We start from the raw sequence: 10,320 nt of genomic DNA, 5'->3' as shown, positions 1-10,320 counted from the left end.
GCCGGTGGGACTATTGTAACAGTAAAAAGGTGCTTTGGAAACACTAAGTGGACTAACTGTAACACAAACATTAATCACTTGTAACGTTAAAATGAGCTATTGTAACACATATTTAAAAATTTTCTGCAATGCCTGCATTGTTTTTGGAGCATTCCCATTAAAAATATAAATAATCCAACAAACAATCCAACAAACATCCATCCAAACTTCCCACCATACATCCACCTAAACTACAAATACCAACTCCAAAGAACAAATATCCAACCATCCTCCAACACAAATCAATCCCATGCAAACCATTTAAGACACGTAACATCAAAACAATCTGACAACAAAATGAAGGACGACAAATTCATATTAACTAAGTTTTACGTAAAAACAGTTATATTAAAGAGTCGGTGGTGCCATGGGTGGTGCCAGGAGCGGTTCCAGAAGCGGTGCCAGGAGTGATTGGAGTGCCAAATTGATCTCCATCACTAGAAACAGTTGCACAAAAGTCATGAGTAATGTCAACTTTCAGACCCGGATTTGCCTCTCCGAGTTCTTCTTCTTCAGCAACCAGGCCATGTTATGTTGAACTTTTGTATTGACCTTTGCTTCCATCTCACTCTCTAGCTGAGCAATCTTTGTGCGCAGCTCCTCGACTGTAGATTGTGTAACCGGATCAACTGGAGTTTCTGTCGAAGCTTGCTGTTTTAACCTTGCCTTCCCACCAACCAATCTGGCCGGTTCTTTTTCTTTTTGGGAACGAGCTCAGCTGCAATCATTTCCTTCTTTCGTTATCTTTTCAACAGACTCCTACAAGAGAAGTTTTGTCAAGTGTACAGAGGTAGAGGTAAAATGAGTTCAAATATATATACTTTAGAAGATAATTTACTTACAATTTTTTTCTTAATTGCTTTTGGACTTAACTTGTACTCGTGCCCAGGCTTGCGCTTGCGACTTTCTACAAATATTTTAGCCTCTGATGGGGACCTCTGATTTGGGTCATCTTGTTTCTGTCAAGTAACAGAAACAACACTTCACTCGTAGTAGACTATGAATTAGACAAGCTTGGTACGGGAACATTGAAGGTAGACAAAAAATCCAAGTAATCGGAAAATACACTTCACTCGTGAACTTTTCAAACTAATTAAACTAAAATTGAATTTAACAACTGTGAATTTGGGCATTACATAATTTGAGTGCATTTTTAAAAATAGGATTAAAAAAACTGCCAAACTCAAAGCTAAACTCAAATTAGCGTACCAAGTCCAAACTGCTATTTAATCCAATAAAAATTTAAATGCAGAAGATTTAGAGTGCCTAATCTACCTTCAAATATTATTGAAGTCTGTGCCTATTATAAACTCATATGGCAATTATCCAAAAGTAACATCAAACTGGCGATTATCAACACTCTAAAAATTAATATAAGAAAAAGGTACAAGGCACTCAATTTTATTTCTTACAATTACGGACATCATCAATTACAAATATTTATGACAAATTATTAAAAGCTATAGGGTACTCAAGTTGTTTATGTTCATACCAGTGTTGTTCTAAGCTCAGCAGACTCTTGCAACCGAGAGTGTGTGTCTCAACATACATATTGCGACGAGCCTTATTATCCTCAGCCAAAATCTGTTACCAAAACAATGTTATCATATTTTACTTTCCATATCAAATGGCGTGCAGCAAATTAATTTCTAAACTATATACTTGCCACCTTATAAATATACCTGAACTCCATCGTCCGCCCAGTAGTCCAACAGCATCTTAAAATCCTCGAGCGGAATATGATCCGGCCTGTTTTGAATCCTCTCCTCATCATTGTCAAATTGGGAGTAATGCATCAGCTTGACACGAGACTTGTGTGTTCTCCAGGATGAATTAAGTGTCTTGTACACCCACTTTTTCCCCTTCTGGTGCTATATCAAACCTCTCCTATAATGTGTCAACATATAACTTGAATGAGTTGGTGCACAGATATGAGAAAAGTAAGTAAAGTTGAGGTTATAGAGGTCACCAAAGTATATTCCAACATTTTCTTCTTCAAATCATCTGGAACAACATGCCAATTAACATAAGTAAGTGACACGTGATCCTTAACTAGAGTCCCCAGGAAATTGCTCAACTCGGATCTAGTTTTGCGCTCTCCAATTGGTTGACCTCGTTACTCAGTTTAACAAAGATCTTTCAGCAGCAGTCCTAGCATGAACTTTTAACATTTTTGAACGTCCTCTACGTCTTTTAGGTTCTGTTCAGATAGCCATCAATAAAATAAAATGCAATTACCATATTATTGCTAATAATCCTACTAATTATTAAAAAATGAGACGTACAGAAGAAATAAAGTACAAATGACCATATTACCTTCTTCTACTTCTTCACCTTCACTTCCATTTTGTAAATCTGTATCACCAACATCCTCTCTCCTCATTTCAGCTTCAAGATTCTGCTTCTGACGTTCTCGCAGGGCCATATACGCAGCAATTGTACCACTTGGTGCAGAATTATCCCCTTGTTTTTAGCAGTTTGCTGCATGTTGGCTTTATAAGTTTTTGCACTTTTGGTACTAGCAGCAGCAACCTTTTTGCCTTTGTCGATAGGATCCACCGGATCCTTATCACCCAAATCCTTATCATTTGCTCGCGAACGAGTTCTGGGACCAGGTATTGCTTTCCGTTTCTGGACAGATTTGATTCCCTATGCAGTAAATATTAAACACAAATGAAGAAAAAATGTACATAATAACTAAAACAGATATATATTGTGATATTGTTAATTTAATAAAAAAAATCATTTAGAAATTTTAAGACATAATTATTGCATGCAAATTGTGTCTAGCCTAATACAAATGAATAAGCGTTAACAAAACAAACTTAAAATTAACAACACAACTTTTAAAATTTCTCAAAAAAGAAAGCATTAACAACTCTTTTTTATCTATATTCTTGATTACTAATTAAGTTAAGAGGCCTCTACCAACAAATGAAGAAAAAATGTACATAATAAGTGCAAAATCAAATGCAACCCCTTACACAAATTACCCAATAGGTTCATATAATTTCACAAACAGCTAATTAATAATAAAATAAACACAAATAAAGAAAAGTGTACATAATAAGTATAAAATATTACCTCTGAAGTGTCATCACTTTCATCTCCCGTCTCATTTTCCACAACATATTCAGGATCTTCCCGATCCTTATTTTCCTTTGTACTCTGCTGGACTATCGGCTTAATTGGATTAGCAGCATATTTTCCTAATCCGAGTTCCTTGAACTTTTTTTTGTTTTCTTCCACATTCTGAATTTTACGCAGCTCATACTCATTCACTCGGCCCGACTGCAAGTGTGAAATCAGGAAAATATCAGTTGGTATGTTAGAAAATAGGTGTGAGCTAAGGGAAAATATTACTACCTCAATTGTATCCAATTTTGATAAGTGTAACCTCCTTTTCGCCACCAATGCAGATACAGCGTTGGGGCTTACATCTTTCTTCCACTGAGGGTTGCTTGAAAGATTCTTCTGTAGGTCCTCCAAACGCGGTGACTTTGACAGATTGTTGTTTTCAACCTCTTGCAAATGAGTTGAGCTTCGAAGATTCTTTGGAGGTGTCTTTGGCAAATTGTTGTTTTGAACCTCTTGCACATGAGTTGAGCTTCGAAGATTCTTTGGAGGTGTCTTTGGCAGATTGTTGTTTTGAACCTCTTGCAAATGAGTTGAGCTTCGAAGATTCTTCTTCGCTAGCTCCTGCAAACGTGGTGATTTTGGAAGCTTGTTCTGTTCAACCTCCTGCATCTGAGGTGACCTTGGAATCCTCTTGCTTTGCCTTTGTTGCTGTAGTTGGTGTGAAGAAACAAAAGTACGCCTATTCTGTTTGATTTGTAGATGTTCTGCAAAAATTGCAGAAAGACACAAATCAGTAAACATGTGTCTCATGAGATTAAACACATAAGCAAGCCTTATTATAAGTAAATATGACTTAGTAATTTGTTATTATATTTAAATTTAAAATTTGAAATAAGAAATGACCTTTAAGTATGTTCTTTCTTGGTCGTACGACTAGAAATGGCACCCCTGGCTCCAGTGGCTTGCATTCTTTGTCAACAACACAATCCACATATATATTTATGTCCCCACCACTTTCGCAGGCATCTACCAGTTGAAGCAAATCTGAATCACACTTCAGAAGCTTCCATTGTAGGGGTTTTCCATTCAGCACATATAATCCTCCAATTTCAGTACAGTTGAGGCAATCCTTGACATTTTCTAGCGCCACTGTATATGAAAATTCATCCACGTCTTGGCAGTTGAAAATAATACTCTTCCCCCCTGAATAACTTGTCTTGTTGAATGTGCCATCATAGTTATACCTCACATTCACCAACTTCTCTGCCATCCTACAAAAATGAACATATATGGATTAAAAGGAGACCAATTATGCGGATAATTGAAAAACTGAACTAGACAACTAAATATAAAGACAGAAGTGATTGTTATTAAGTTAAGGAATGATCATCAAGAAAGATAGAATTATGCTACAATTCCACAATTATATATGGAAAACAGTTAACTAACATTGGACCATAGCAACACAAGTTTAATTAACTATGAGAAACAGTTAGTTAGTTCAGAGATCATCACCAATATTAAAACATCGCCAATAAATTTCAGTCTCCTAAATTACATATCAGCAACCAAAACATCTCCTAAATTACATATTACCAAAGAGTTTTTTTTTTACTTAAGTTGGTGATACAGGGACTTGTCTTTTAGGGATATCTTCCCTGAACCAACTAAATTCACCAACTTGATTTTGTAGTTGGAAATCAAGATTAGAATCATGTTTATCAGGAGGGTTGTTTTCTTCTTCCAACAAATCTTGGTCTTCAGCGTCACACCAAACCCTTGGTAGTCTTTTCATAACATATTGAACAGATTTTGCAATTGGATCTTCCACATAGAATACTTGCTGCACTTGTGAAGCAAGAACATAAGGATCAGATTTGTGACGGGACTTGTTAAAATTGACCCTAGTCAGACCAAAGGGATCTTTTTCTTCTTGGTACCAGCAACACTTAAACATAACCACCCTGAATACTCCCCAGTAATCAACTTCAAAAATATCTTCAATAGACCCATAGTAGTTCACTTCCCCGATAATTGGATTTTTGTCCTTAGAATTTGCAAAACTAGTGGTTTCAGCAGTTAAAAAAACTCCACTGTTTTGTGTGGTGCATCGAGAATCTCTCTTCTTTGTGTGGAATCGATAACCATTTATGAAATACCCGCTAAACCTCCTCGCTGTTCGATTGGGACCTAATGCTAACACTTGTAACTCGGTTGAATTGGTGTCCAGATTTTCAACTTGGACCTTTAACCATCTCCAAAACTCTTTGGAGTGTGTTTGCTCCTTTTTGTATCGTTCTGAAGTTTGATCTGCTTCAACTGAAGCTCGATGAATCCTATCAAGTAAATAATTGAAACTGTTTATAAAAGAGGCATTTTAATTAGTTTTTATTATTTAATAAATGTAAGGACTAGAGAACTTACTCAAGCAAAGCCTCAATTTCCTTATTGCCGCTATTGAACAGAGTGTACGTATGACATGCTTTCCATTCTGAATCTTCTAATTGGAAAACTTTGCCATCTTTATTCCTTCTTGTTCCAATATGGTACGTCACATTTGTTGGACATCTTCCAAAATCAGTATTTTCTTTTGCTTCTTCACAAACCAAAAATCTTGAACAAAATGTGATACACTCCTCTGCTAGGTAGCCTTCTGCAATTGAGCCTTCTGGTTTGCTCCTATTACGTACATATGATTTCAGCTTTGCAAGATACCGCTCAATAGGATACATACACCGAAGGTGCACCGGTCCGCCGCATTTAACTTCATTACACAAATGGACAGGTAGGTGAACCATGATGTCAAAGAAGGCAGGTGGGAATATTATCTCAAATTCACAGAGAATTTCAACAATTTCTTCTTGCAACCTCTCAATATCATCCAAGACAATCACCTTGCTCCATAAGCCTCTAAGAAATTCACTTAATTTGATCAACGGCTTTGCCACCTCAGGTTTTAGTGATTTCTTTGCAGCAAATTGTAACAAGTAGTGGAGGATAAAATGCGCGTCATGGCTTTTATACCCCACTACTTTTCTCTCGTCTGTGTGCACGTAACGACTTATATTAGCAGCACAGCCATAAGGCAGTTTCACATTCTTCAACAGCTTGCAAAATACATCTTTCTCCTTATCTGTCATGTCAAAGATGGATGCCATAATCTCGTAAGTCTCTCCATCTGCACCTTTAACAGGGTGAAGTGACTTCCTTATTCCCATTTCTTGCAAATCAAAGCGAGCACCCAAGTGGTCTTTTGACATGCCACCAATATTTAGTAAAGTACCTAATATATTGTCGCATAAGTTTTTTTCTATGTGCATAGCGTCAAGATTGTGTCGAAGTTGAACATGTTTCCAATATGACAAATTAAAAAATATTGACCTCTTTTTGAAAGGAGAGTCGATTTTACGCTTTCTATTTCCCATTCCCTTGCGTTTCTTCCCAAATTGATTTTCAAACCCAAACAACAATTCTTCGATATCCTTTCCCGTTAATGGATCCGGAATCTGCCTCGTTTCAATCTGCCCATTGAATCTTTTCTTGTCAAACCTCCATTTGTGTGAAGGATCGAGATATTTCTATGATTCATGTAGCACATTTTTCTACTATGTTTCAGATATTCAGAACAAGTTTCGTAGTGACATATTGGACACGCTAGTCTACCCTTTGTGCTCCAACCCGACAACATAGCGTATCCTGGAAAGTCACTAATGGTCCAAAGCACCCTTGCCCGTAAATTAAAGTTATGATCAGTCAAGGCATCATATGTTTGGATGCCGACATCCCATAATTCTTTCAATTCGGCAATCAAAGGCTGCATATAGACATCGATACTATTTCCTGGAGATTCTGGTCCCGATATTAACGTTGAAAGAATCAAATTTTCCTGTTTCATGCAGAGCCAAGGTGGGAGGTTGTAGTTTACAAGTAGAATTGGCCATGTACTATGACTTAAATTCATAGAACGAAATGGATTAAATCCATCAGCAGCTACACCTAGTGAAATATTTCGAATTTCCGAAGAAAAATCAGGATACATAGCATCCATTGTCTTCCAAGTTTCGGCGTCCGCCGGATGCCTTAGTTTCCCATCTTTCGTCCTTCCCGCTGCATGCCATGTGTTCAATTTGGAAGATTCCTTGGACAGGAACAATCTTTGTAGCCTAGGCTTTAGTGGAAAATATCTCATAATGTTTGCTGGCACTTTAGTAACTAACTTCTCTGGATCGTTATTATGGGCAGACCCTTTCTTCTCTTGTATAACCCACCTAGATACCCCACAAATATCACAGACTTGTTTATTTTTATTTGCTTCCCAATACAACATGCAACTATTGGGACAAGCATGTATTTTCTCGTAATGAAGGCCCAAGTCCCTAATCATGTCCTTCGCAGCATTGAAGGACAAAGGCATATTTGCTTCGGGGAAAGCATCCTTTATCAACCCCAATAATTCCCCAAAAGCAGAATTGCTAATTCCATGACTACATTTTAAATGGTAAAGCCTGATCATAAAACTTAAACGAGAAAATTTCTTGCAGCCGGGATAGAGTGGTTGTTTTCCCTCTTTCAGATGCCGATAAATCTTTTTAGCCTCCGTATCTGGTCCATCGTCTAAATTCTCAAACATCTTCCCCATTGCTTCTAAATTATCACCAAAATCATACCCCGTTTCGCAATCCATAAAGTCAGAACCTATATTTGCGGTACTATTTTCGACTTTCTTTTGCGAGACATCATATATCCATTGGACATGTAAAGCGGAAGGCCCTCTGCAAATGAGATGATCATAAATCACATCCTGACGATGCCAATATTGACCATTACATTTCTTGCAGGGGCACTTCATTTCTTCACCTACGGAAAAAAGGGGAAACGCATTTTCCACAAATGCTTGAATCCCACTGACATATGCTTCACTGTACCTAGGTAGTCCTATCCAATCAGCCTCCATTCCTAAAAGCTAGTCACCTTAAAAAAAAAAAACATAGTAACTAACATAGTATCATGTTCAGCCTAACTAACTAACATAGTATCATGATTCAGCCAAACATTAACAATAATACTCAAAATACAAATGACAATCACTTAAAAATATCAGTTGGTATGTAAACACAGTGTACATAATTACAAGCATGCATAGAGACAGCGAGAGGGGGAGGGGAGAGAGAGCGAGCGAGAGAGAGAGAGAGAGAGAGAGAGTGAGAGAGAGAGAGAGAGAGAGTGAGAGAGAGAGAGAGAGAGTGAGAGAGAGAGATAGAGTGAGAGAGAGTGAGAGAGAGAGAGCTGGAGAGAGAGAGAGAGAGAGAGAGAGCTGGAGAGAAAGAGGAGGGAGCGTAAAATATACCTAATCCCCTTGGTGAGAGCTTAAATCGAGCTTGGCTGCCTTCGAAACCCTAGGTGAAAACTTCTCTGCTTCGAACCCCCAAACCTCGAAACCCTAATTTTGAAACCCTAATTTTGAAACCCTAATTTTGAGAGCGCCGGAGTTGAGTGAGGTTGAGGTGAGAGCGAGGTGAGGTGAGGTGAGGTGAGGAGAGAGAGAGCGAGGGAGGTGAGAGAGAGCGAGGGAGGTGAGGTTGAGCGAGGTGAGGAGGAGCGCGTTAACTGTAATTAGCGATGAGATAGTGGAGAATAACTGTAGTTAGCTTCGATTTGGGGGGGAAAACATGCCGCCCATTTATTTTTAATATATTTAATATTTATTTTATTATTTTGACATTCTTTTAATATTTAATATTATGTTTTATAAATTTAATAAGTACAAATAAAGCAATATTTAATATATTCTTATATTTTCAGAAATTTAAGTGCAAAATTACATTATTATGCAATATCGTTTAAAAGATATTTAAAAACATGAAAGTGAAAGTATAACTAGCATTATTATATTACATTGTCTATTGAGATACGACACAACCCGTGCGCTATATTTTTCGATTATTTTTTCCCAACACCCGGAAGGGTATTTAATATCATCGGTACGGTTGGATCGTCTTAAAAGATATTCAAAAAAAACAAACAGTCAATCCATAACTATCCCCAATACAAGTATTCTGTGCTACACAACTTACACTACAGAGATACGACACAACCCGTGCGCTATATTTTTCGATTATTTTTCCCCAACACCCGGAAGGGTATTTAATATCATCGGTACGGTTGGATCGTCTTAAAAGATATTCAAAAAAAACAAACAGTCAATCCATAACTATCCCCAATACAAGTATTCTGTGCTACACAACTTACACTACAGAGATACGACACAACCCGTGCACTATATTTTTCGATTATTTTTTCCCAACACCCGGAAGGGTATTTAATATCATCGGTACGGTTGGATCGTCTTAAAAGATATTCAAAAAAAACAAACAGTCAATCCATAACTATCCCCAATACAAGTATTCTGTGCTACACAACTTACACTACAGAGATACGACACAACCCGTGCCCTATATTTTTCGATTATTTTTTCCCAACACCCGGAAGGGTATTTAATATCATCGGTACGATTGGATCGTCTTAAAAGATATTCAAAAAAAACAAACAGTCAATCCATAACTATCCCCAATACAAGTATTCTGTGCTACACAACTTACACTACAGAGATACGACACAACCCGTGCACTATATTTTTCGATTATTTTTTCCCAACACCCGGAAGGGTATTCAAAAAGATATTCAAAAATTTAATCGTTTTAAAATTTGTTCATAAATATTCAAAGGGCACTTTGACCGTTTTGACTGTTATAGAATTGCCCCAAATCATTTTTAAAATTTGTTCATAAATAACACTTGTGGGACCCACAAGTGCCACATCAGCAGAAGTGGGACCCACATGTGGGGACCACATGCCACGTCAGCAAATGTGGGTCCCTATATAGTAATAATATCTCCGCGCGGCTCATCTCCGAAACACACATCCCGAGCCTCTTTTTTCATTTCCTCTTCTCTTCTTTCATTTTTCCTCTTCTCTCTCTTCTTTCATTTTTCATTTTTCATTTTATCCCCTCTCTTCGCCTCTCTTCCCCTCTTCGCAAATCCAAAACGAAATCGAGGCTCCTAAATCAATAATCTAATCCATGGATTGTTGAAAGCTTTCGAATTCGACAATCGTTAATAAACATTCAATTTCTGTGGTTTACAATTGATTGAATTTAAATCCATGAATTGTTTCTAATTTTGTTCGAGATTTATTGCAGG

General features: G+C 37.3%; 2 protein-coding genes across 2 annotated transcripts; both read right to left on the bottom strand.

The window, feature by feature from the left end:
* Positions 1 to 382: 382 nt before the first annotated feature.
* LOC135147239 (uncharacterized) lies at positions 383 to 4,387 on the bottom strand. The gene is made up of 9 exons (XM_064080120.1): positions 4,021 to 4,387; positions 3,406 to 3,881; positions 3,124 to 3,330; positions 2,559 to 2,688; positions 2,356 to 2,502; positions 2,009 to 2,043; positions 1,722 to 1,910; positions 1,532 to 1,623; positions 383 to 476 (listed from the first exon to the last, which is right to left on the bottom strand). Exons 1-9 carry the CDS (start codon positions 4,385 to 4,387, stop codon positions 383 to 385), a joined length of 1,737 nt encoding a protein of 578 aa, XP_063936190.1.
* A 345-nt stretch (positions 4,388 to 4,732) lies between these two features.
* On the bottom strand, positions 4,733 to 8,071 carry LOC135147238 (uncharacterized). The gene is made up of 3 exons (XM_064080119.1): positions 6,842 to 8,071; positions 5,542 to 6,695; positions 4,733 to 5,453 (listed from the first exon to the last, which is right to left on the bottom strand). The coding sequence occupies exons 1-3, from the start codon at positions 8,069 to 8,071 to the stop codon at positions 4,733 to 4,735; spliced, it is 3,105 nt and encodes a 1,034-aa protein (XP_063936189.1).
* Positions 8,072 to 10,320: the final 2,249 nt, after the last annotated feature.

This window comes from Daucus carota, chromosome 6 (assembly GCF_001625215.2).
Source record: "Daucus carota subsp. sativus chromosome 6, DH1 v3.0, whole genome shotgun sequence".
Classification (NCBI taxonomy): domain Eukaryota; kingdom Viridiplantae; phylum Streptophyta; class Magnoliopsida; order Apiales; family Apiaceae; genus Daucus; species Daucus carota.
This window is presented reverse-complemented; position numbering and strand designations above follow the sequence as displayed.

Bases quoted from the DNA above. Each gene is read 5' to 3' on its own strand.
- LOC135147239 (XM_064080120.1), bottom strand. From the start codon at position 4,387: ATGGCAGAGAAGTTGGTGAATGTGAGGTATAACTATGATGGCACATTC. The intron at 3,331-3,405 runs GTAGTAATATTT...TCACACTTGCAG, and splicing joins CAAAATTGGATACAATTGAG to TCGGGCCGAGTGAATGAGTA. The intron at 477-1,531 runs GTATGAACATAA...AACTGTTTCTAG, and splicing joins CTGAGCTTAGAACAACACTG to TGATGGAGATCAATTTGGCA.
- LOC135147238 (XM_064080119.1), bottom strand. From the start codon at position 8,071: ATGGAGGCTGATTGGATAGGACTACCTAGGTACAGTGAAGCATATGTC. The intron at 6,696-6,841 runs GTGCTTTGGACC...CATGAATCATAG, and splicing joins ACTTTAATTTACGGGCAAGG to AAATATCTCGATCCTTCACA. The intron at 5,454-5,541 runs GTAAGTTCTCTA...TTTACTTGATAG, and splicing joins GAAATTGAGGCTTTGCTTGA to GATTCATCGAGCTTCAGTTG.